The sequence below is a fragment of the Tursiops truncatus genome, chromosome 7, assembly GCF_011762595.2.
Source record: "Tursiops truncatus isolate mTurTru1 chromosome 7, mTurTru1.mat.Y, whole genome shotgun sequence".
Classification (NCBI taxonomy): Eukaryota; Metazoa; Chordata; class Mammalia; order Artiodactyla; family Delphinidae; genus Tursiops; species Tursiops truncatus.
In genome coordinates this window covers 62,178,855-62,205,531 of record NC_047040.1, presented here as the reverse complement: position 1 = coordinate 62,205,531, position 26,677 = coordinate 62,178,855, and the positions used below count along the sequence as shown (strand labels likewise).

Here is a 26,677-nt window from a genome sequence, read left to right as displayed (position 1 = left end):
GTTCAACTTATTTTAGATTGCACTTACAAGTGAGATCATACAATATTTGTCTTTCTCTGACTTATTTCACTTAGCATAATGCCCCTTAAGTTCATCGATATTGTCACAAATGGCAGGATTTCCCTCTTTTATGGCAGAATGATTTTTTCCATTGTATGTGTATCACATTTTCTTTATCCATCATCTTTTAGCTGACACTGAGTTGTTTCCATGTCTTTGCTGTTGTGACAGTGCTACAGTGGACATGGGGATAGTGATTAAATTTCCTTCAAATAGATTGAAAAGTGAGGATTGCTGGATCATATGCTAGTTCTATTTTTAATTTTTTGAGGAACCTCATACTGTTTTCCGTAACGCTGTACCAATTTACATTCCCACTAACAGTGAACAAGAGTCCTCCCTTCTCCACATCTTCTTCAATACTAGTTCTTTCATGTCTTTTTGAATAAAAGCCATTCTACCAGATGTGAGGTGATGCCTCATTGTCATTTTTTTCTTTTTTCTTTTTTTAACATCTTTATTGGAGTATAATTGCTTTACAATGGTGTGTTAGTTTCTGCTGTATAACAAAGCGAATCAGCTGTACATATACATATATCCCCATATCTCCTCCCTCTTGAGTCTCCCTCCCACCCTCCCTATCCCACCCCTCTAGGTGGTCACAAAGCACCGAGCTGATCTCCCTGCGCTATGCGGCTGCTTCCCACTGGCTATCTGTTTTACATTTGGTAGTGTATATATGTCCATGCCACTCTCTCACTTCATCCCAGCTTCCCCTTCTCCGTGTCCTCAAGTCCATTCTCTACGTCTGCATCTTTATTTGTATCCTGCCCGTAGATTCTTCAGAACCATTTTTTTTTTTTTTTTTTTTTAGATTCCATGTATATGTGTTAGCATACGGTATTTGTTTTCCTCTTTCTGACTTACTTCACTCTGTTTGACAGACTCTAGGTCAATCCACCTCACTACAAATAACTCAATTTCATTTCTTTTTTTTTTATAAATTTATTTTTGCTGTATTGGGTCTTCGTTTCTGTGTGAGGGCTTTCTCTAGTTGTGGCAAGCGGGGGCCACTCTTCATCGTGATGCGCGGGCTTCTCACTATCACGGCCTCTCTTGTTGCGGAGCACAGGCTCCAGACCCACAGGCTCAGTAGTTGTGGCTCACGGGCCTAGTTGCTCCGCGGCATGTGGAATCCTCCCAGATCAGGGCTCGAACTCGTGTCCCCTGCATTAGCAGGCAGATTCTCAACCACTGCGCCACTAGGGAAGCCCCAATTTCATTTCTTTTTATGGCTGAGTAATATTCCATTGTATGTATGTGTCACATCTTCTTTATCCATTCAGTTGTCAGTGGACACTTAGGTTGCTTCCATGTCCTGGCTATTGTAAATAGAGCTGCAATGAACATTGTGATACATGACTCTTTTTGAATTATGGTTTTCTCAGGGTATATGCCCAGTAGTGGGATTGCTGGGTCGTATGGTAGTTCTATTTTTAGTTTTTTAAGGACCCTCTATACTGTTCTCCGTAGTGGCTGTATCAATTTACATTCCCACCAACAGTGCAGGAGGGTTCCGTTTTCTCCACACCCTCTCCAGCCTTTATTGTTTGTAGGTTTTTTGATGATGGCCACCTGACAGGTGTGAGGTGATACCTCATTGTAGTTTTGATTTACATTTCTCTAAAGATTAGTGGTGTTGAGCATCCTTTCATGTGTTTGTTGGCAATCTGTATATCTTCTTTGGAGAAATGTCTGTTTAGGTCTTCTGCCCATTTTTGGATTGGGTTGTTTGTTTTGATATTGAGGTGCACAAGCTACTTGTAAATTTTGGAGATTAATCCTTTGTCAGTTGCTTCATTTGCAAATATTTTCTCCCATTCTGAGGGTTGTCTTTTCATCTTGTTTATGGTTTCCTTTGCTGTGCAAAAGCTTTTAAGTTTCATTAGGTCCCATTTGTTTATTTTTGTTTTTATTTTCATTACTCTAGGAGGTGGGTCAAAAAAGATCTTGCTGTGGTTTATGTCAAAGAGTGTTTTTTCTATGTTTTCCTTTAAGAGTTTTATAGTGTCTGGTCTTACATTAAGTCTTTAATCCATTTGGGGTTTATTTTTGTGTATGGTGTTACGTGGTGCTATCACAAGTAATGAACCTGGAACTGTAATTAAAAATCTTCCAAGAAACAGAAGTCCAGGACCAGATGGCTTCATAGGTGAATTCTATCAAACCTTTAGAGAAGGGCTAACACCAGACCTTCTCAAACTCTTCCAAAAAATTGCAGAGGGAGGAATACTCCCAAATTCATTCTACGAAGCCACCATCACCCTGATACCAAAACCAGAAAAAGATATCACAAAAAAAGAAAATTATAGACCTATATCATTGATGAACATAGATGTAAAAATCCTGAACAAAATACTAGCAAACAGAATCCAACAACATATTAAAAAGGTCATACACCATGATCAAGTGGGATTTATCCCAGGGATGCAAGGATTCTTCAGTATACCCAAATCAATCAGTGTGATACACCATGTTAACAAATTAAGGAATAAAAACTATATGATCATCTCAATAGATGTAGGAAAAGCTTTTGACAAAATTCAATACCCATTTATGATAAAAACTCTCCAGAAAATCAGCATAAAGGGAACTTACCTCAACATAATAAAGGCCATATATGACCAACCCACAGCAAACATCATACTCAGTGTTAAAGAACTGAAAGCATTTCCACCAAGATCAGGAACAAGACAAGGATGTCCACTCTCACCACTCCTTTTTTTTTTTTTTCACCACTCTTATTCAACATAGTTTTGGAAGTCCTAGCCACGGCAATCAGAGAAGAAAAAGAAATAAAAGGAATAAAATTGGAAAAGAAGAAGTAAAACTGTTATTGTTTTCAGAAGACATGATACTGTACATAGAAAATCCTAAAGGTGCTACCAGAAAACTACTAGAGCTAATCAATGAATTTGGAATGTTGCAGGATACAAAATTAATGCACAGAAATCTCTTGCATTTCTATACACTAACAACGAAAGATCAGAACGAGAAATTAAGGAAACAATCCCATTTACCATTGCAACAAAAAGAATAAAATACCTAAGAATAAACCTACCTAAGGAGGTGAAAGGCTTGTACTCAGAAAACTATAAAACACTGATGAAAGAAATCAAAGATGACAAAAAGATAGAGAAATATACCATGTTCTTGGATTGGAAGAATCAATGTTGTGAAAATGACTATACTACCCAAAGCAATCTACAGATTCAATGCAATCCCTATCAGACTACCAATGGCATTTTTCACAGAATTAGAACAAAAAACTTTTGCAATTTGTATGGAAACACAAAAGACCCAAATAATCAAAGCAACCCTGAGAAAGAAAAAAGGATCTGGGGGAATATTTCACCCCACTTTTTCCTGGCTTGTGAGATTTCTGTTGAGAAATCCACTTGTAGACTTACGGGGGCTCCCTTGTGTGATGATTCACTTTCCTCTTGCAGCTTTCAAATTTCTCTCTCTGTCTTTGACTTTTGATAACTTAGTTATAATGTGTCTCAATGAGCCCTTTTTGGACTAAACCTGTTTAGGGACTTCAGGGCCTCAGGAATCTTGATGTCCATTTATTTCCCCAATTGGGGAAGTTTTCAGCCATTTTATCTTTGAGGAAACTTTTGATCCCCTTCTCTCTTCTCTTTTTGTGATTCCCATAATCCATATATTGATTCTTTAAAAAACTTACTAATTTATTTTTAATTTATGGCTGCGCCAGGTCTTAGTTGCAGTGTACAGGATATTCGTTGTGGCATGTGGGATTTTTAGTTGCAGCATGTGAGTTCTTAGTTGTGGCATGTCGACTTCTTAGTTGTGGCACGTGAAATCTTAATTGTTACATGCATGCAGGATCTAGTTCCCCAACCAGGGATTGAACCAGGGCCTCCTGCACTGTGAGTGCAGAGTCCTACCCACTCAACCACCAGGGAAGTCCCCACATACTGATTCTTTGTTTTCCCATAAGTCCTTTTGGCTTTCCTCATTCGTTCTCATTTCTTTTTCGTTTTGCTCATCTGACTGGATAATTTCAATTTACTTGTCTTTGAGTTCACTGATTCTTTCTTCTGCTTGGTTGAAGTCTCCTGTTGAAGTTTTGTGTTAAATTTTTTAGTTCAGTCATTATATTCGTCAGCTCTAGGATTTCCGTTTATGTTTTAAAGTGGTTTCCGTATCTTTTACACTTGTTTTATTCATGTATTTTCACCCTATTTTCAGTTATTTGTGTTTTCTTATAGTTCACAAAACTTCTTTAGGAGTATTATTTTGAATTCCTTGTTGTTCAATTCATAGATCTCCATTTCTTCAGGGTCAGTTATCGGAGCTTTATTAATTTTTTTTGGTGGTTTCAGGTTTAGTTGATTTCTTTGTGATCCTTCTGTCCTTGTGTTGGCATCTGTGCATTTGAGGAAGTGGTCTTCTTAGGTTCACTTTGTCAGGGAGAGACCTCCAGTCAGCCCAGTTTGGGATTCTGGGTGGGCCAACTGGTAGTGTACACTAGCAGGCAGCATTTGCTTTCAGCATGTCTAGTGAGGTGGGGCCACTGCCCATGCTTTGAGGTTGGAGTGGCCTGCTGGCTCGGTTCCATAGTTGGATGAATCTACTGGTTAGGCTCCCTGGGTGGGTGGGGCTGCTGGCTTGGATCCATGGTCAAGTGGGGCCACTGTCTGGGCTCCATAATCACCTCTGGTTGTGCAGGGTCACACACTGGGTTCCCTGGCTGGGTGGTGTAGCTGTTTGGACTCTGTGATTGGGTGGGGTCACAGGCTGGGTTCTTAATCACCGCTGGTTGGGTGGGTCCCAAGGCTGTGCTCCCTGGCCAGATGCCGGTCTGTACTTCCCGTTGGGTCAGATTTTTTGAATTAGCCCTGATTTTGATATTCTCTTTGATTGTTTCTTCAAACCATTGAAAGCTAAGGGAATTACAATATTTCATTATTTTGGCTAGCCTACATCTTCCAGCTTATCTCTTTTATTTGGACACCATATGAGAATTCTTTCTTTGACTGTGGTTTGAGAAAATGTCTTCATAGATATGGTGGAAAAGAGTTCCAGATTAGAAATTAGGCAGTCCTGACTCTAATCTCCCATGGATTATTGGGTCAAATGGATGTGCATTTATACTTTTGGTAGTCCTCATATTTGGTATGTTAATTTGTACTCTCTCCAACAGTACAGTTAGAATATCCGTCACTTTATTACCTGGTCAGGACAGTATATCATCAAACTTTTGGTCTTTGCAAATATCATAGGTTCAAAAAAGTTGTCCCAATGTGATTTTTTTTCGTTTTTGGTCCATGTGTTATTCACAGGTGTGTTATTTAATTTCCAAATTTGGGGAACTTTTTTATGTATGTCCGTTACTGATTTCCAGTTTAATGTGTGGTCTGAGAGCATACTTTATGTAATGTCAGTTTAAAATGCTTCAATTCCACAAAGTTGATAAGATCCATATATCCTTTTTTTGATACTTTCTGCTTGTCGGTATTGCCATAAATCTCTGGTCTGGTCTAATTTCAGTTCCAGTGATAAGACTGGATCCATTGTGTGTTTAGGCAGTCATGTCTTATTGAGGGAGTGTAGTAGTCTACTCACTGCCATAACATATTACCACAACCTTGGGGGCTTAAACAACAGAAATTTATTTCTGGAGGCTGGATCAAGGTGCTGGCGGGTTTGGTTTCTCCCGAGGTCTCTCTCCTTGGCCTGCAGATGACCACCTTCTCTCTGTATACCTGGTGTCTCTTTCTCTTCTTATAAGGACACCAGTCCTATTGGACTAGGGCCCCACCCTGTGATTTCATTTAATTACCTACTCAAAGGTCCTGTTTCCAACTACAGTCGCACTGGGAATTAGGACTTCAATGTATGAATGTTAGGAGGCCTCAATTGAGTTCTTAATAACAGGAGGGGCATGGAGAGTGGGTATATGTGTTGGAAATATTTGTCTTGTGCTAATCCTATGCAATGTAGTCAATGTATATGTTGATAAATGTATACAATGATTATTTGGAAATACTATCTGTATGTTTAAGTTAATTATATGATTCTGAGTTGATAATATCTGCTTCCTTCTTAAAAATCTAAAATGAAATGAGACATTTTATGAGCAGTGGAATGAGCATCCAGCTGTTGTAGGGTATAGTGTTCTGTTAGGTCTGATTGGTTGATAGTATTTTTAGTAGTTATCTATTTCTGTGTAACGAATCACTCCCAAACTGAGCAGCTTAAAATGACGGACATTTATTATTTTATACTTTTTGTATGCCAAGGATTCTGAAGTGGCTTAGGTGTGTGGTTATGGCATAGTGTCTCTCAAGAGGTTGTAGTCAAGATCTTGGCTGGGGTTACAGTCTTCTGAAGGCTTCTTGGGATGGGAGGATCCACTTCTAAGATGGGTCACCCACATGGCTGTTAATAGGAGGGTCAGTTTCTCAAAATGTGGGCTTATCATAGGGCTGCTTATTAGACTTACTTTCATTTTTTGTGCAGGTGTGATGACAATGAATTTTCCTAAATTTTTTCTGAAAAGTTTTTATTTCTCTTCAGTTTAGAAAGATATTTTGTGTTAAGAATTCTGGATTTGCAGATTTGTTTTCTTTTAGCACTTTAAATGTGTCTCTCCGTTGTGTTCTGGATTGTGTGATTTCTGATGAAAAGTCTGCTATCTTTTGTATCTTGGTTGCTCTGTACCTAATGGATCGTTTTCTGGTTGCTTTGAAGATTTGCTTGTTGTCACTGATTTCAGCAATTTGATTATGATGTGACTTGGTATGGCTTAAAAAAAAGTGTCTTATGCTTGGGTTTTGATAAGTTCTTACATGTGTGATTTTATGGTTTTCAACAAATTTGGAAAAATTTTGGCCATTCTTCACATGTTTGTTCTGTCTCACCTTCTCCCCTTTTTGGGATTCCAATATAATACAATATTGCTTGTTATTATCCCACACCTCACAAAGACTCTGTTCTTTTTCTCAGTCTCCATGCTTTATTTTGTATAGTTTCTTATTGCTTTGTCAGTAAATTACTGATCTTTTCTTTCTTGTGTCTAATCTACTGTTATCCCATCAGGTATATATTTTTTGTTTCTAATGTTGTATTTTTCATCTGTAGAAGTTTGATATGGGTCTTATTTATTTATTATCATGGTGTAAGGTGTGAGGAGATTCTCCCCTGCCACCCCCAAACTGGCTGGTTATTCATTTATCTCAGTACCATTTCTCTGAATGAGCCATGTTTCCTCATAGATTTGAAATCTGCCTTTGTCATAAATTAAGTTCCACATATATTTGATTCTGTTTGTGGACTCACAGCAATTAATCTGTCCATTGATAACGTCTTTTCATGTACCATTACCACATTGTTTTCTTTCTGCCTTCAAGCATTCAATTTATAATTTATTTATTATCTTAAAAGTTAAATACATTGACGTCTGTAATTTTGCTTTCAAATCTTCTGATCTTATATGCCTTCTCTAATTGAATTTAGAACTTTTAGTTTTCATAAATATTTTACTTTTACTTTTCTAGTACTTTAGGCCCCAATAAATAATATTAAACTTACATAGATGGAATTTAAAATGTTTCCTTTTGTTTCTTAACTATTCATGTAATCTAACAATTTTAGACATGAGATGAATCTGTACCTTAATCAAGTCATACATATTAAAGATGTAGAAATGTATATCTAGAGAAATGGTGTAAGTACACATATAGGTGAATTTCTGTCCCAACTTCCACTTGGTTTACTTTATAGTTTATTTAATTGCATTTATCATTAATGTCTACTCTCTAGAATGTAAGCTCCCTAAAAGCTAGATAACAAGACTTTTTTTAAACACTTTTTTCTTTTTTTAAAAAAAATATTTATTTATTCATTCATTCATTCATTCATTCTGTGCCAGGTCTTAGTTGTGGCACGTGGGATCTTAGTTGTGGCATGCGGACTTCTTAGTTGTGGCATGTGGGCTTCTTAGTTGCAGCATGTGGACTCTTAGTTGTAGCATGCATGTGGGATCTAGTTCCCTGACCAGGGATCGAACCTGGGCCCCCTGCATTGGGAGCGTGGAGTCTTACCCACTGGACCACCAGGGAAGTTCCAACAACACTGTTTTGATTATTTTAACTTCAAAATAAGTTAATACCTGATAAAACTATTCTACTTTCATTACACTTATTTTACAGAATTTTCTTAGCTATTCTTAATTTTCTGTTGGAACTTCAGAATCATCTTGTTTGTTCCTTACTGATATTTTTTCTGAGGTCATATTAAATACATAGATCAGTTAGATACAATATATCTTTACGATATGCCTTTTGTGATCTTCAGGAGTCTTTTAACAATTTTATTGGTTAGGTGTGTCATTTAGTGTTTCTGATACTTCCCTATCTGTAAAATGAAGAGAAGAGAATATTTCAGGGGCTTTTTTTTAATATAAATTTATTTATTTATTTGTTTTTATTTTTGGCTGTGTTGGGTCTTCGTTGCTGCACATGGGCTTTCTCTAGTTGAGGCAAGCAGGGGCTACTCTTTGTTGCGGTGCGTGGGCTTCTCATTGCAGAGCATGAGTTGTAGAGTGCAGGCTCAGTAGTTGTGGTGCATGGTCTTAGTCACTCCGCGGCATGTGGGATCTTCCCAGGCCAGGGATCGAACCCACATCCCCTGCATTGGCAGGTGGATTCTTAACCACTGCGCCACCAGGGAAGCCGCTATTTCAGGGGCTTTTAATTTGGGATGCATAACTCTCCAGAGATCTCTATGAATTACCTTAAATTATATGCAATATCATGTATTTGTATGTAATTTGTGCTAAGTTGGGAATGTAATGTACATGCCACAGTCTAATTTTTAGGGGAGCTTATTTCAGATGCTTCTCTAATTTTTGAAATGTGTGGTTGAGTTATTTGAGTTGGCTTCTCCTTGCCTTTCTGCCCCCAACCAAGTCTCAGTAATTTGGAAATGGATGACCAGAATGCTCTGGTCGTTTTTCTTTCCTCCCTTCTCTGTTCTTCTCATCCTATCCCTTTCCCTCCTGTCCTATTCTGCCCGCTCTCTTTTTCTCAGCATACAAGAACTCTGCTTTTAGTCATTTAAATTTGGTATCAGTGGAATCACAAGGAGGGTTTCTGGAGTGCTGGTAATATTATGTGGCTTGGTCTGATTGGTGCCTGCATGGGTGTGTTCAGTTTGTGACACTTCATTGAGCTGCACACTTAGCTTTTGAGCAATCTTCTGTCAGTTATATGTCAATGAAAAATTTTTTAAAAGTTGAGGTAAAATTAAATTTGGAGAGATTATTTTATCAACTGTTTCTGTACTTCTATTTGACCATTCTATTTATTTCCATAACATCCTGTTTCTTTAAGAAATATTTAGCCTTCTTACTCATTCAAAACCATTGGATTCCTTGAAGAAAATATCTGTGACCTGTGAACTGCAAATGCAAACACATTACTTCCTGCCATTTTTCTTTTGGAACCATACCAGTTGTCTAAAAAGCCCTTTTTCTGTTCGCTTGGGGAGAGGTCTTTAGTACCTGATTATATGCAGTTGCATTTGTCATACCTCTTGACAATATGTTCTACCCACAGAGCTTTGCATGCCTAGCATAGCTCCTTCATTTCATTTGGTCTGTAGCCCAAATATCACCTCTTCAGAAAGGCCTTCCCTGACAAACCGAATTTAAAGGCACCTAATGGCTGCGTTCTGTAAATAATGCTGTGATATTATTTTTGTAGAGCGTATTTTTCATATTTTTGTTTCTCTCTCCTCTGCCCTGCCCTCTTTCCCTTCCTCCCCCCTCCTCCAGTAGAAAGTTACCTCCATGAGAGCAAGGCCTTTATTCCTAAGGCCTAAGTGCCAGGCATATAGTGGTTCTTAAAAACATATTTGAAAATCTGGGATCATTAAATGGGTTTCTGTTTTTCCTTTAATTGGACTCCCTTGAAATCATTTTTGGAGTTCTACTATTAGATTAAATCTTTGTTTCACCAAGCCTTTATTGAGCACTTGCCATGTAATATGTAAGATGCTTTAGTTCCCCACACTATTTTCTCAGCGTGAAATACAAAAACCAGTTTTGTTTGTCGATCTTATAGTATCTTATAGTTACTCTTGTAAACTCAGTCCCTAGGTTGCTTAGACCATTCTTGCTGCTCCTTCAGCTTAGTTCCAGGTTGAATTGTCACTCCTTGAACCCACTGCACACCGTTCAAATGTTCTTCACTCTCTGTCCAGTAGCTCTTTTTGAATTAATTTCTTTCCTACACAGAAAGTGTCTAAGAGAGCTTTCTGTGCCCTCCTTTATCTAATCTTTTCTCTCTTCCTGCTTTTTCATTGTATCCTTTAGTCTTTGTGCCCCAGTATGTCTTCCCTTTCTTCTCTTCTGGCTTTCCTTTTATCCTTTTTCTTTCCTTCACATTCATGCTTGTAAGCACTTCAGTTAAATTATCTTAGATCACCACAGGTTTCACAGAGCCGATTCTTTTTTTTTTAATCTTTAAAGGATTTTAAAATAGAGTAGGATTTAAAAAATTTCTTTGATTTTACTTAGATTTTGTGTACCCCATCTGAAAGAAGTTCTTAAGTTTCTATTTCCCTTTAAATAAAGATTTGGACTTTAAGGTGTAATACTTTCTAATTTTTTTCATTATATGATAAATATGAAAATGATATTTGGATGGGACACACAGACAACTGAGGAGGCTGCCCAGACCCTCCTGGTCTGTCAGCCTGAGGACTGATGAAATCCATGTCTCTACACTGTAATCTATTGACCTGATGTTTGGAAGCTCTGTCTTAAGAGTAGACAGACTTCAGTAGTATGTGAACACTTGGTTTTATTTTTTTTGGTTGTGTATATTTTTCTTTTTTTAAAAAATTATTTATTTATTTATTTATTTATTCATTCATTCGTTCTGCACCAGGTCTTGGTTGTGGCATTTGGGATCTTCATTGCAGCATGCAGCCTTCTTAGTTGTGGCATGCAGACTCTTAGTTGAGGCATGCGGACTTCTTACTTGGGGCATGCGGACTTCTTAGTTGCAGCATGCATGCAGGATCTAGTTCCCTGACCAAGTATCGAACCTGGGCCCCCTGCATTGGAAGTGCAGAGTCTTACCCACTGGACCACCTGTGTATATTTTTCTTAAGAAAGAGTTATAACTTTCATTAGATTCTCAAAGGTGTCCATGAGTCAAAAAAGGTTAAGAGTTAGTGTTCAAACTGTGGAACTAAAGCCAAATGAATGGCATAACTTATTGTTTTTGGAGTAAATTTTTTTTGTTTTGATTACACAGTTTTACATATATTTGCCATGCAAAATTCAAACATTGTAGGTAGAATTAATGTAGAAAGTAAAAGTATGCTATAACCCAGTTTCAGTTAATTTCCACAAAATTTGGTGTACATTTCTCTAAATATTTTTCTCCTTACATATATTAATATTTTTTTCTATTCTTTCTCCAAAATATATGTGTGTGTGTATGTGTGTGTGTGTGTGTGTGTGTGTGTGTGTGTGTGTGTGTGTGTGTGTGTATATATATGCTATGTAATTCTTTTCTCACTTATTTTGGATATAATTCTATGTCAGTACTTGTTGATCTCCCTCATTCTTTTTAATAAATGCAAAGTATTTTATTGATCTACTCTAATTTGGTTAATCTTTATTCTGTTACTGAACACGTGAGTTGTTTCTAACTTTTTTGCATTGCAAACTGTGGTACAGTGAATATATCTGTAGATATATCTTGCAAATTTAGGATTATTTCTGTATAATAAATTACTAGAAATAGAAATGCTAAGCTAGGGTTATGAACACATTAAGTTTTAGTAGATATTGTCAAAATGACACCCAAAACTGGATCTATTTACACTTCCATGTGTATGATAACAAATTTCTGAACATGCTTTCCAACAATGAATTAGTAAAGTGAATTTTCCCTAACCTGCAAGAAGAAAAAACATGTTTGTGTTACCAAAAATTTCAACCATGCACAAAGGTAGAGACAGCAGAACATTCAACCTCCATATACCCATCATTGGACTCAATGTTTATCAAGATTTTTGCCACATTTGCCTCATTTGCCCTTTTTTCTCTTTTGCTAAAGTATTTTCAAACAAATCCCAAACATTGTGTGACACGCTTCAGTATTCATCTTTAAAAAATACGAATATTTCCTTTCTTTTAAAAAATTTTTAATTTTTTAGTACAGAAAATTTCAGACAGATATAAAAGCAATGAGTATAACCCAACTGATATGACATTTTATTAGGAAAAAACTCCTTTGGTGCTATTTATTTATTTATTTTCTTGGCTGTGTTGGGTCTTTTCTAGTGTGGTGAGCAGGGGCTACTCTTTGTTGCGGGGCGTGGGCTTCTCATTGTGGTGGTTTCTCTTGTTGCAGAGCATGGGCTCTAGCCTCGTGGGCTTCAGTAGTTGTGGCACATGGGCTCAGTAGTTGTAGCTCGCGGGCTCTAGAGTGCAGGCTCAGTAGTTGTGGCGCATGGGCTTAGTTGCTCCATGGCATGTAGGATCTTCCTGGACCAGGGCTCGAACCTGTGTCACCTGCATTGGCAGGCGGGTTCTTAACCACTGCACCACAAGGGAAGTCCCGTTTGGTGATGTTTTTTAAGGACCAATTAAAACTACATTCTTCTGATTTGGTGCCTTAAAAATCTGAAGGGAGTGGTACTTTTCTGGCTTTGATATTGCCCCACATTCTGCTTAATGAGTGTAATATAAGAAAACCCCTTATCAGTCTCCCAGTTTCTACAAATAACAACTCAAGCTGGACTTGGTATACTCCCAGTTACTTCCCTTCACCCAACCAGATTATTCTGAAGCAAGTCCCATACATTGTAGCATTTTATTCATAAATATTTATATAGATACATGTAAAAGACAAGACTTTCCTATTCAATGATAACCACAATGTTGTTGTCATACCTACACAAGATAATTCCTTAATATTATCAAATATCCACAAACATTTTCTTACGTAATCACAGTGCCATTATCTTACCTAATAAAATCATGTAACGAACTAGTACCCAGTTCTTAATTGGACTTTTCCTGTTGTCTAAAAAATGCCTGTTTCAAGTTGGTTTGTTAGAATCAGTAAACACATAGTTATTGGGTTTCTCAGGCCTCTTTAATAAGTGATCCTTCTACCTCCTTTTTCTCCCTGCCACTGACAGTTTGCAGAAACGGAGTCAGTTGTCCTGTATAATGGTCTACATTCATGATTTGTCTATTTATTTATTTTTGTGGTGTCATTTAACTTGTTCCTTTATCTCTTATGTTTCCTATAAATGGAAGTTAGCTCTAGAGACTTGGTGTCATTCAAGGTCAACTTGTTTGGTAAAATCTCTTTGTAAATGGTGCTCTGTACTTCACAAGCATCATAGCATCTGATTTTTTCTCACTTCTAATGATACTGAGATTGATAAGGATGTAACAGCCTGATCTCTAAGTGGAAAATTTCCCCTCAAGCCTTCCTTTAATGGCTCCATTGCATGGGTCAGTTATTTTAGTAGGTATCACAAAGTGGTGATTCTCTATTTATTCATTTTTTATTTTAATAAACTTCATTTCTTTGATTATTAGAGAACTTGAGCATCTTTTCATATGTTTCTTAGCCATTCACTTTTTTGGTGAATTGTTTATGACTTTGGCTGATTTTTCTATTGAATTATTTTCTTTTTTAATCCATTTTTCTAGAGTCAAAAATCATAGATATTAATCTTTCATCTGTTTTATCTATTGTAAATATTTTTTGGTAACACAATAATTGTTTTCTGCATAGAAACTTTTGATTTATGTAGCCAATTTTTATCTTTCTTTTATGACTTTTGGTTTCAAATCTTACTTATTAGACTTCTGTTCTTTGAGATAATATAGGGGAATAGTTTATTTTCTTCCTAGTAATTTTTTTCACATTTGATTTTTGATCTGTATGGAATATATAATAGTTTGTATATGGTGTAAGATAAGGATCAAATTTATCTCCTGCATGGAATCAATTGTCCTATAGCAATTTATTGAAAGTCTTCTACCCCCCCCCCACCCCCCACATTGATTAACATAGTCATTACATAGTCTATTTCTAGACTCCATTGTGGTCCATTGATGTTATCACATTACCACAGATTTTACTTTAATTTTAAAAAATCTTTATTGGAGTATAGTTGATTTACAATGTTGTGTTAGTTTCTGCTGTACAGCAAAGTGAATCAGTTATACATATACATATATCTACTCTTTTTTAGATTATTTTCCCATATAGGTCATTATAGAGAGATTACTACAGATCTTAAATTATGTTAGCTTTATACTATGTTTTAAAGTCTAGGTCACTGTCATTAATTTTTTTTTAAGTTTTATATTTTTTTTAACATATATATTCTTCCATTTGAACTTTAGAATTAGTTTGTGATTAGTCCCATTGGGATTTAAATCCAATGTCATTAAGTTTGGTGGAAGTGACATTTTTTAGAAAAATAAAAGTTTTTTCCACTTGGGAATGTAGTTTTTCTCTATTCAGATCTCTTACGTTTTTCAGCTAAAATAGTTTCTCCACCCATCGTAATAAGTTTCTTTCTAGGTATGTTGTATGTTTAGTGTGGTTATTTTGTGTTTGGTCACAAAATACCTTATTTGTGACTGTTTGGATTGTGAACATAGAATAGTTTATTTCATTTTTGCTCAAATATTCCAACCATACTTTAAAATAAGTATAAATAAGATTAGAAGGAATGTGCATACTTAAGTGTATAAATTTTTCAAATAAACTTTAAGTATTGATATTACTTATCTATTCATTAATGCAATAAGTTCGAAACAGTTAAGGAATAGAAAATGCAAATTCTTGGGAATGATCAGTTTGTACTTAATGGTTTATAAGGGGTAAAAGTAATAAAGTAATACTTGCAAGTAATAAATTGTAGTTAAAAAATATAAACTCTGTAATGAGATTTTGTTTTTGTATTCTAATTGGAATCTAACTAGAATGGTCTTTTATTAGGAAGAAATCTTCCTAAGTGCCAATTTTTATTTAAAGACCAATTAAAACTATATTCTTTTAACTTGGTGCCTTAAAAATCATAAAAGTAATACATTGGCTTTGATATTGGCCCACATTCTGTTTATGGATATTGTAAATAGAAGTAATAGATTTCTTAGCCATTAATTCTTTTCTTTTTCATATTACAGGTTTTGCAAAAGGCATCAAATTAAATCAAGTTCAAATATTCCCTGTGTCCCCAAAGACTTACTGATGATGTCTGAATTTGTTCTTCCAAGATTTATTTTTTGTCTTATTCAGTACTTAAGAGAAGGCTATAATGAACCAGGTATGTTAATCCACTTTTCATTAGTACTCTTTTTAAGTTCTCAGCAAAGTTTAGCACTAATAATGAGGTGAATTTTTTCAGATACCATTTTTTTGCTTAACATTTTTTATGTGATGACTATGAAATACAGAGACTAAATAAAAACATACTAAATATCAATTATATAACCTCATTGATACTTGTAGTAGGCACAGTTTGGCAGTCTCTGCTGCTGGGATCGTAAATGTTTCTGATCAAACTTATTTGGCCTTTTGCAGATGAGGAAATAATTATTTTATGGGGTTAAAGTGACTTTATTTGTGATTCTGTTATAATAGAGCATAATTAAGAAGTCCTGGAAATGTTTGACTTTAACTTAGATTTTTAGAAGATAAAAATTTCACCAATATCTTTCTCTCCCCCTCTCTCCCCCTCTTTTTTGTAGAGGTCTATACATTTTTATTCCCCTCCATATATAATAACTTATGAGAGGGTCAAATTGCTCACTCCCATATTACCGGTAGAATGCATGGGCGTAAGCATCCTAATAGTATTAAAAAGAGAAAAGAAACATGCAAATTACAGATATTCTTCTTACCTTTTAAGATTTAGTCACAATCTTGATTAATATGCATTAGTTAAATATTTGTATTTAGATAACATTTATTAAAGTTCTCAGTCTGACATTGTGAATTACAGATATCAGTTAGTGGTATGAAACAAATTTGTTAACTTTTTATGATGTCTTTTACCTTTTTAGTGATACTTGCATTTTTATCATTTAAGGGACTGCATTTGCATTACTTTTAGAGCTTTTAAATTATTTAATTCTATAAATCTTAAATCCAATTTGAAACTATGGCACACATGTTTATCTTCTATTTTCCATCCTAAAAGTGTGAAGAAATACGTATCTTCATCATTTCTAGAACTATCATGTTATTTGCATTGTGAGCGAATACTTATAGTTCTTCACTTTTACATTTTAAGCAAAATATACAATCTTTTGTCAAGTACTTCTCTTCCTCTCAGAGTATGTCTTAAAATATAGAAAGAAATATTATTTTGATTTAGTCCCAAACTGCTCTCTCTTTGGAATGAAGGAAGTGGAGACCAGCTGGGTTATTGAAATTGCCTTCCATTTTATTTCTCATATGCTAGTTAACAGATTTTTTGGATGTTTGCATTTTGTACTACAAGTGTCCTATTTTAGAAAAGTAATAGGTAGAAATCATTTATTATGAGAACCATAAAGCTTACCATTAGTTTAATCAAAGAGTAATTCATACGAGTGTATTATATTTATTTTTTCCTTGGTGACATTTAGCAGTTATAAGTGGTAGATGACATACATACGTAGCTTTGATAATTATGTTACCATTATCTGAAAACATAAAGGAATGAATGGAAGTACTTTTTTTGTCTTAAGATGAGTTTCATGAACTTAGGTTCATGAAGTTTCCCTCTCTATATTACCACTTGTGCTCAGCATTAATTTCTTCTGTGTATGCAAAATCTCTGCATTACTTTCTGCAGAGATCACTGTTTAAAATTAAAGAAAGGACTTGAAATCATCTAATCTGAGATATGGAAGCTCAGATAATCTTGTGGTTTGACAGTTGCCTTGAATTCCATTTCCCATTTCACCCTACCATCCTTAGACCAGTGCCAGAGCTTGTGTTAGAGCCCTTGGAAATCAAGAACAAATGCTAATTAAATATCTACTATGTTACTACATAAGTCATTGGGGAGAATATAAAGAAGAATAATATACGGTATTGGTTTTCTACTGAGAAAGTAAGGTTTTTTGGCTTGGGTTCCATGACTCAGAGTTATCTAGAATTTCATTCACAGGTTATCTTTGAACTAGGTTGTGAGTTCCTTGGGGGTAGGAACTATGTCTTATTTAGTTCTGCTTCTCAGTGCCTGTCGTGTAGTAGATACTGAATAAATATTGAATGAACTTGATGACCCCTTTCCTGGGCACACAGGCCCCCTGTTAGCTTCGTTATATGTATTCTTCTTTTAACCAGTTATGGCTAAGCCCTAAATCTCTCTATTCACTTCTTCCTTTTAGACCTCAGTTTCTCTAAAACATCTTTTTTTTTCTTTTCCTCTTAAATATTCTTTTTTAGTTGCTGTTCAGGTTTCTTCTCTCCCCCTCTACCAGCATATCTTGCCTGGTATTTTAAAATTGTTTTAGTAAAAACATCCGTATTTTTCATTTTAGTTGCTTTGACCTCTAGCTAATATGAATCTGTATTTTTGGAATATGATAGTGGATGGGTTATTTGCTGCACAGGTTTAAATTTAGAGCTGACATAATTTTGTCCTAATATTCTTATACTATCTCACTATATTTCATTTCTCCTTTTATTTTAGAGAGTGATCTTAACTTTTTTCTTAAACACTGTTTATCTAATTTTGAGATGATCTTATGATTACATATATATATCTGGAAGTTTAGGACCCTAAATTGAATGCTTCTTACACAAATTAAGTGCTTAATACCTTATGAAGTCATCTCTTTTCCCCATCAGTCTTTTCTCAGAGGACTGACTTCGTAAACAAGTCTATCCTAGGCTGGGTGCTTGGTGGGCTCCTGCTTTCTAAAGAGAATTCTTATATTAACTTTTTGATTATAAAATACTGTCATCTAAGTCATCATAATTTTAAAGAATAAAATATTGTTCTTAGCAAAGTATTTTAAAGAAAGTTGATTATATTTTTTTTAGCAGCTGATGTACCATCAGAAAAAGACCTTAACAAAGTCCTTCAGCTTTTGGAACCTCAAATTTCCTTTTTAGAAGATCTAACTAAAATGGGAGGAGCAATGCGGTCTGTTCTTACTCAGGTTTTGACAAACCAACAAAGCTACAAAGATCTGACTTCTGGTGAGTAAAATTTAGAAGAGAAGAAAGTTAAAATTTACTTATATTACTAAAATAATTTAAAAGTTGTGTATTTTAGAACTTAAAAGTAAAATGTAGATTTTTTTTAATAGAATGCTAAAGCTGGAAGTTATTAAGAATACTTCTTAGTTTATGGATGAAGAAATTGAACCCCAGAAAAATTAAATGACTGGTTTAAGACCTCACAACTACCTGATTTTAGAGTTGGGACTAGAACCCAGGTTTCCTAAATTTGGTGTGACATATTCGTAATTATATTCCACTTCCCCTTTTCCAAACAATAACAGCAACCACTTTTGTGTCTTCATTTTTGTTATTCTAAACATTTGTGTCGTGTGGCCTAGGATTTTATAGTGATGTAGAGTTTAAGTTATAAAACTTGAAATTATTAAGTATATTTGTACTGTTATATAAAATAATTTCATTTTTAAACCTTTAGTTCAAATTTATAGTATGGTAAATATATCAATTATTTAAAAATCTTATAGTTTAAATAGTGTTCTTTATGCTGGCTCATGAACAGCATGTTTTGAAAATTGAAGTATACCTTCTTTCTTTAGAGTGGTGAAGTTTTTATGTGTACTGTTAACCATGTATTATTTAGAGATAGTCTTATCTGATGTATTTATTTCTTTAGTGAGTACTCATTAAGCACCCACTGTGTGCTTGGCTTTGGGCTAGGTATTAGAGCTTGGAGTAGGGAAGGTACGTAGTAAGCCAGGTACTCCTATCTCTGCCCTTATAAAGCTTATGGTCTAGTGAGTGAGATGACATTAACAAAGTCTCCAAACCAAAATATTGTGTAAGTATAAACTGTAGTAAATAACTGTGAAGGGATAGGACAAGTGTGTATAAAAGGGAGACCTGATTTCACTGATGGAGGAGGTAGGAGAGCTTCACTGAGGAAGTGACATTTGAAGTAAAACATTGAGAGAAAGTCATTTAGCTAGAGGATGTGGCGAGTTGGGTGGTAATGGGGTGGAGTTGGATTCCGGGTGGAGAACATTTTCTGCTTCTGACTACTGGACTAGCCCTTATGTCAATAACATAAAACTGGAAAAAATGTGAGGCAGTTGTTTTCAGACATGAGACAGCAGGCAGCACAAGACTATAAACCTTTGGGAGAAAGGAAAAGCATGAGATGAGCCTCAAAATTCTCTGAATCTCTGTCTGGGGATAACTTCCTGACTGTAGTATAGAGGGCTGGCATTGAAGCAGAGCGTGGTGGTCCACCTGAGTTAAGGAGGCAGAGGTCACAGTTTAGGGCAGCTGAAGCAGTTGGAAACTGGAATCTTTGGGGCAGAATAGCAAGAGTTTGTGGGGTAGATGTATGAGGGACCCCTAAAAGTGCTTGGCTGAGAACTGAGATACACATATACAGGATGAGACTACCTAAGGCTTATTAGAGAGTGCTGTGGGGTTACTGCTATGGGGTTAAAAAAGGTTAGGCAGTGTTGGGAGACATTGGAGTATCAGCACAACCAGACTAGAGAGACCTTACCAATACCCTAGGCATCAAGTTGACACACCAGAAGACCACACCTGAGAGTAAGTTCTACTCTAGATCAGCCTTAATGAAGCCTAGAACCCTGACAGAGTTTGGAGATTATTCCTGTCAATTTACAGGGCTTTTTTAAGAATCTCAGGCTTTCTATAAATCTGCCCCTTACAAAGTATAAAACCAAGTCTTTATGAGTTCTAGGTGATCAGACTGTTTATTGAATGTCTTGTAGAATTAAAATTAATACTCTTCAAAGGAAGGTAACAGAATCCAGAATCTTTGATAACATGTTGTTAGAATGTCCAAGAAAAAGGACAGTAATAGAAATTGACCTTTAAATGGCCTAGATGTTAGATTTAGCAGATAAAGACATTAAAGCAACTATTATAAATATGTTGAAGAAATTAAAGGAAAATATGTTCAAATAAGTAAAGGAAAATATGGTGTTAATAAGTGAAGAGATCAGGAATCTTAGTGAAGAAATGTAAACAATAACAAAAATTCTAGAACTGACAATTACTGTAGAATGCAATTGACAAGTTCACTGGATGGACTTAGCAGCAGTTTGGAGAGGATAGAAGAAAGACTTAGTGAATTTGAAGACAGATTAATACATTATTCAATCTAGAGAACAGAGAGAAAACACAACAGAGCCTCAGGGACCTGTTAGATAGAATCAGATGACCTAAGGTACATGTAATTGGACTCCCAGGAGGACAGGAGAGTGGGAATGGGGCAGAAAAAAAATTTGAAAAAATCATGACTGAAATTCCCCAAATTGGATGAAAAACATTGATTTATAGATTCAAGATGCTTAATGAACCCCAAACATGATAAATATTTATAAAGAACATAACACTTAGGCACCTCCTAGATTCCATGCAGAGGGACCAGCATGTGGAAATAGTTAGGGTGAGAGTGAGCTTACTTTTTTAAAAGGGACTAAAAAAGGCTATTGTGGTTGAAATGAAATGAATGTAGGGGGATAGTGGCCCAAATAAGGCTACCACATTAGGCTAGATCCAGATTAGGTAGGCCCTTGTTAGCTATTTATGGTTTTATATTTTATCCTGAATGTAGTGGGAAGTCATGGGTATATTTTAATCTGAAGAGTGACATGATCAGATATGTGCTTTAAAAAGATGGCTTGTTATTTTGCCAAGAATAGATGGGAAGGGGCAAGAACAGAAGCTCAAGTGCAGCAGCCTAGGATAAAATGATGGTAACTTGTGTTTGAGTTTTGGTGATGATGCTAGAGAGAGATCAGAATTATACCTGAAGGTCTGTTATTTCTTCAGCCTAGAAAATGGTTCTGTAATCAGAAACTATCAACTGTTGGGAAAAAGAACAGCAAGTTGTTCTTAATCATTGTAAGAATGTATTCCTTGAGAATGATTTATGGTAATTGTCTTCTTTTAGTTCTATAGTTCTTTTAAATTCTTATTTCTTGAAATTAAAAAACAAAACAAAAATCTTTAGCTAACTTGTAGTGATGGAAATTACATTAGGTTTGATTCAGAAGTTTAAATTTGTAGTCTAGGTTCATTTCTAATCACTGCTTGCTTACTCACTGGTTATTATGTTATCTTTGTAAGCCTCAGTTTCCTCACTTATAAAAATGGTGATAATATGTTCATTTTTCTCAGGCTTGTTGTGAGGGGTTGATGAAGTGTATTTTGTTAATTAAAAGTATTACAAAAATTTCATCTATTATTATTGAGATAAATACATGGCTTTTATTATTCAGGAGACATTTAGTCATTTCTTACATAGGACCCCTAGAAGTCCTTTATTCTTTATAGACTAACTGGTTGTTTTTAGTTTTGGACTTGAATTGAAGGATAGATGTATTCCTATCTGTTTAATCTGTGCTGAAGGTTTTTTTTTTTTTTTTTTTTTGCGGTACGCGGGCCTCTCACTGTTGTGGCCTCTCCTGTTGCGGAGCACAGGCTCCGGACGCGCAGGCTCAGCGGCCATGGCTCACGGGCCTAGCCGCACCACGGCATGTGGTATCTTCCCAGACCAGGGCACAAACCCATGTCCCCTCCATCGGCAGGCGGACTCTCAACCACTGTGCCACCAGGGAAGCCCTGTTTTTTGTTTTTTTTTTAAACTATCCCAGACAGACATTGGGCAGAGATTTAAAAAGCAAAACTAATCTATTGCAATTATTGAGGCTAGCAATGAGAGGTAATTGAGAAAAGCTCAGCAAATACTAAAGAAACTCATTTACTATATATTTTTTTAATCAGAGAGATTGATACCTTAATTAAAGATATATAATCTGCTTAAGAGGTGGCAAATGATATGGTAACTTGGCTATCAGAGAATAATTTTTCCTTTTAAAGAACTTTCAAATGTCAGTATTTTTATTTTGTTGTTATTCTATTCTCCATAATATATTAAAAAACAAAAGACAAAATTGGCATTAATATGCTCAAATGCTAAAGTGAAAGACCTAGGATTGTTTAATTCTAGGACCTAAACTTCTCAAAATTTTGGAATAAATTTGTTTTAACTGCTACTTCTGTAGAAATTATACTTTTATCCTTAAATGTGATTATAAAAACATTTTATCCTTGGTAAAACAGAAATTAGTAATCTCAGTTACTGTTTGAAAATTCCACTCAGGCATTATCTTCTCTAGTAAGCCTTTCCAAAAACTGCTTTGGGTTAAGTCTGGCTGCATGGTATTATGAGAGCACAGGTTGTTAAACGAGATGGTGAAGTCTGCTATGTAATTGTCATTTACCATATTATCTGCCTTTCTTTACAGTAATTTTAAGTTCCTTGAAGGCAGGAATCATGTCTTATTAATCTTCGCACCCCCTGTATTTTGTATGTAATCTCTGGCATATTCTAGATACCCAGTTAGTTAGTGGATTTCATTATTTGTTGTAAACATGCTGTGCATTCTGAGATTGTTAATGCCAAACATGAGCACAAAAATGTTGTCTGAAGCTATCTTATATTATTCATTCTAGGGTTTCCCCTCCATTAGAATATTCATCTATTTTATATGTGTATACATTAGTTATTGAGATGGCTGTACTTATGTTTTGAATGGAATATTTTTTCTGATTTTGAATTTATTTTAAATATTAGGTCTTGGAGAAAATGCTTATGCAAGGAAAAGTCATGAAAAATACCTTATAGCTTTGAAGAGCTCTGGACTTACATATCCTGAGGATAAACTTGTATATGGTATACAAGAACCATCTGCTGGCACTAGCACTCTGGCAGTTCAAGGTTTGTTTAAATATTTAATTTGAACAATGATAACTTTTCTGTACTAAAACAAAAAACCCTTCAAACATTACTCATTATTGAAGAAATTTAAGTGCTGTGTCATTCTTTGTAAGAAAGTAGTGAAAGTAGTAAAAATTTGGAAGCAAGAAAGATAGAGTCATCAAAGAAGATACTTCATTTTTCTTAAGCGAAATTCGGTTAGTTTATCAGAGGTTCTGGTTCTAACTCATGAAAAATATAGCAGTTGCTATTTAAGAGTAGCCCCAAAGTTTAGTAGTTCAATATTTTAGTAAACCATGGTTTAAAAGTAAAAGAAAGCAATCCTTCTGAAACACCATGTGTAATTATTAAATCTGGGTTTTCACTGGAGATTTCCTATTGAAGTATAAGCCTATTAGGCTCAAATTTATTGAAGATAAATGTTGATTTCTGCCAAAATAACTGTTAGAATGAGTTTTCTTAACAAAACTTAGTTTTTTGATATTGTTATGTCTCAAAATAATTTTAAAGTAAAGCAATATATAACAATTATGAAGGGCAATCTTTTTTCTCCTTTCCAAAGGTTTTGCAGGTGCAACAGGAACATTGGGACAACTAGATTCTTCAGATGAGGTGAGATTTAACATTTGAAACTTTTTAAAAGTAGAATTTTAAAAGTTTAAGAACTACCATACAGATTTGTGGGTATTATCTAGTTGGAATTCCTCATTTTATAGACATGGATGCTGAACCCCAGAGTGGAATAACTTAGTCAAGGTCACACAGTTACTTAGTGACAGGATGAGAACTACAACTAGATTTTTACTTCTTGTTTGTAAATTCATTTCTCTTTTCACAGTTTAGAAATGGGAGATAGAAAGACATAGAGATATTTCTCCTATGAAAATATCCCCAAATTTATCCAAGTTGTCATATGCACAATGAAATTGTTGTTAAAAAGTTTAGCTAAGTCTAGAATAATTTGCTAGAAGAATGTGAAATGTAGCTTCTTTTCTAATCTCATAATAAGGTTATATCTTATATGTCAAAGGTTATCAAAAAAAAGCAATGTACTGGGAAATAGAATGTCAATTTGAAATTTCAACTTTTATAGTGTTTATTAATAATAAATATTTCTAATAAATTCCTTATAACATTCCTGTATTTTGTTAGTATACAATTTGTAAGCAAATATTGGTTTTTGACTTACATCTGTTTATAATCTTGGTTTCTATAAAACCTAAATTTCATATTTTTATTGATTTATATATTTAATGATTGAAATTTTAAAAACTAAATCATTGTTAAACATTTACATGTTTTTCCTTTGAAAACCCATTTTGATTTGATATCATATGAACTAAGCCAAATATTCTTCTTTTGAAAATATGATTTCTTTTATGGAAGTCTTATAATTGATCCAATGCCTTATAATTTAAACTTTGTAGTAGTATATTTCCCCTCTAAGAAGGCTCCCACAAAATGCAGCATTTTGTGGAGTCTCATTTTGGTCTAATAATTTTATTTCATTTATTATTTTTTTTAAATTTTACTTATTTATTTATTTTTAAAGTCTTTATTGAATTTGTTACCATATTGCTTCTGTTTTATGTTTTGGTTTTTGGCTGCAAGGCGTGTAGGATCTTAGTTCCCCAACCAGGGATCGAACCCACACCCCCCTGCATTGGAAGGCAAAGTCTTAACCACTGGACCGCTAGGGAAGTCCCTGGACTAACAATTTTAAAGAGTTTTCAACAAATTGGATAGGCAGTTTATTTATTTATTTATTTATTTATTTGAAATATTTATTTGGTTGCATTGGGTCTTAGTTCCGGCACGAGGGATCTTTGTTGTGGCATGTGGGATCTTTTATTGTGGCCCGGGCTTGTCTCTAGTTTTGGCGTGTGGGCCCTAGAGAGCACAGGCTCTGTAGTTGCGGTGTGTGGGCTCAGTAGTTGTGGCATGCAGGCTTAATTGCCCTGCAGCATGTGAGATCTTAGTTCCCCAACCAGGGATCGAACCCACGTGCCCTGCATTGGAAGGAGGATTCTTTACCACTGGGCTACCAGGGAAGTCCCTAGGTAGTTTAGTATACTGCTTCTGAGTTTTACTGTGGAAGTGGAGTGTCTGGGTTTGAACCTGGCTTCTGTACCAATTAGTAATGTGACTTTGGATAGGTACCATGCCTCAATTTCCTCACCTGTAAAATGGAGGTAATAATAGTACTTAATGCCTGGGGTTATGATGATGATTGAATGAGTTAATATATAGAAGCACTCAGAGCAGTAGTGCCTGGCATATTGTAACACTATATGTATGTTTGTTAAATAAATAAATTAAAATAAAATCATTAAAAAAATTGTATAAATGGTTAGCTATAATTTTTGCTTTTTTTTTTTTTTAGCTTTAAAGAGTTACTTCTAAGAACACTGCTGCCATAATGACAAATGGGGAAAACTTGCTGATATTTAAAATAGACTTTCAAAAATACATACACTATTGACTAAAAAAGTAATAATTTTGTTTTGAAGCTAGGGGAAGCGAGTAATGGGGGTAAGAATGCTAATTTTTCACATGTCAAAGAGGGAAGTGATTAGATAATAGATAGACATATGATTTTAAATTGGTTATTCTGCTTTCTTTTTCTTTCTTTTTTTTTTTTTTTGCGGTACGTGGGCCTCTCACTGCCGTGGCCTCCCGCTGCGGAGCACAGGCTTCGGACGGGCAGGCTCAGCGGCCATGGCTCACGGGCCTAGCTGCTCCGCGGCATGTGAGATCTTCCCAGACTGGGGCACGAACCCGTGTCCCCTGCATCGGCAGGCGGACTCTCAACCACTGCGCCACCAGGGAAGCCCTCTGCTTTCTTTTTAAGGGCATTTTGTGGGGAGGTGGAATAATCTCTCAAAGGCGAGATTTGGGAATACTAGGAGTTGAATATGAATGGGTGCAGGGGGACCCTTCCTTGGCTAAAGCCAGCGAAACAGGAAGGAAACATTGAATCTGTTGTCAGTAGTAACTTTATTTTATTTATTTATTTAGTTTTGGCCGCACTGTGTGGCATGCTGGATCTTAGTTCCCTGACCAGGGATCAAACCTGTGCCCCTTGCAGTGGAAGCATTGAGTCTAAACTGCTGGACCACCAGGGAAGTCCCATCAGTAGAAACTTTAGAAGACTATTTATTACATGATGAAATGGTTTAGTGCTATTATAAAATACTTTATTAAAATAATCTAAACATCCTCATGTGATCTTGAACAATAAAAATCTAGTTTTATGTTTGTGTTTATATGGTAGGTAAAAACCTTCATACTATTTTAGTATACCTATTTTATGCATCCAGTGGTCTGCTAATAATTCTACTTTATTTTTATGAATTGGATTTGATTTTGGAGAATGCAGAAAGCTGATCTTCAATATAGATACTTTTTCCTCTATATAGGAAAAATGTTACAGTCATTTCTTGGCCTAAACTCTCCAGATTAGCTTTTAAATCTCCAGTGGCTACTTTAATTGTACATAACTGCATTGCAGCAACACCGTATTTTACAGTAGGGTGCTAGAAGGAGATCCCTGTGTGTAGTGGGGGGAGGGGCTGGGGGATGGCTTTTGAATTTCTTCTAGAAATAATTTCTCGAGGGATATCAGAGG

The 26,677-nt window shown here is 35.4% G+C and overlaps 1 protein-coding gene across 1 annotated transcript in view; it reads left to right on the top strand.

Moving 5' to 3' along the window:
* Positions 1 to 26,677, top strand: part of UBR3 (ubiquitin protein ligase E3 component n-recognin 3) — a 227,307-nt gene that overhangs the window by 22,943 nt on the left and 177,687 nt on the right. The window contains exons 2-5 of the mRNA XM_073807594.1: positions 15,269 to 15,408; positions 18,123 to 18,281; positions 22,906 to 23,049; positions 23,612 to 23,661. Coding sequence (XP_073663695.1) covers positions 15,269 to 15,408; positions 18,123 to 18,281; positions 22,906 to 23,049; positions 23,612 to 23,661 — 493 coding nt within the window. The remainder of the gene's footprint in view (positions 1 to 15,268; positions 15,409 to 18,122; positions 18,282 to 22,905; positions 23,050 to 23,611; positions 23,662 to 26,677) is intronic.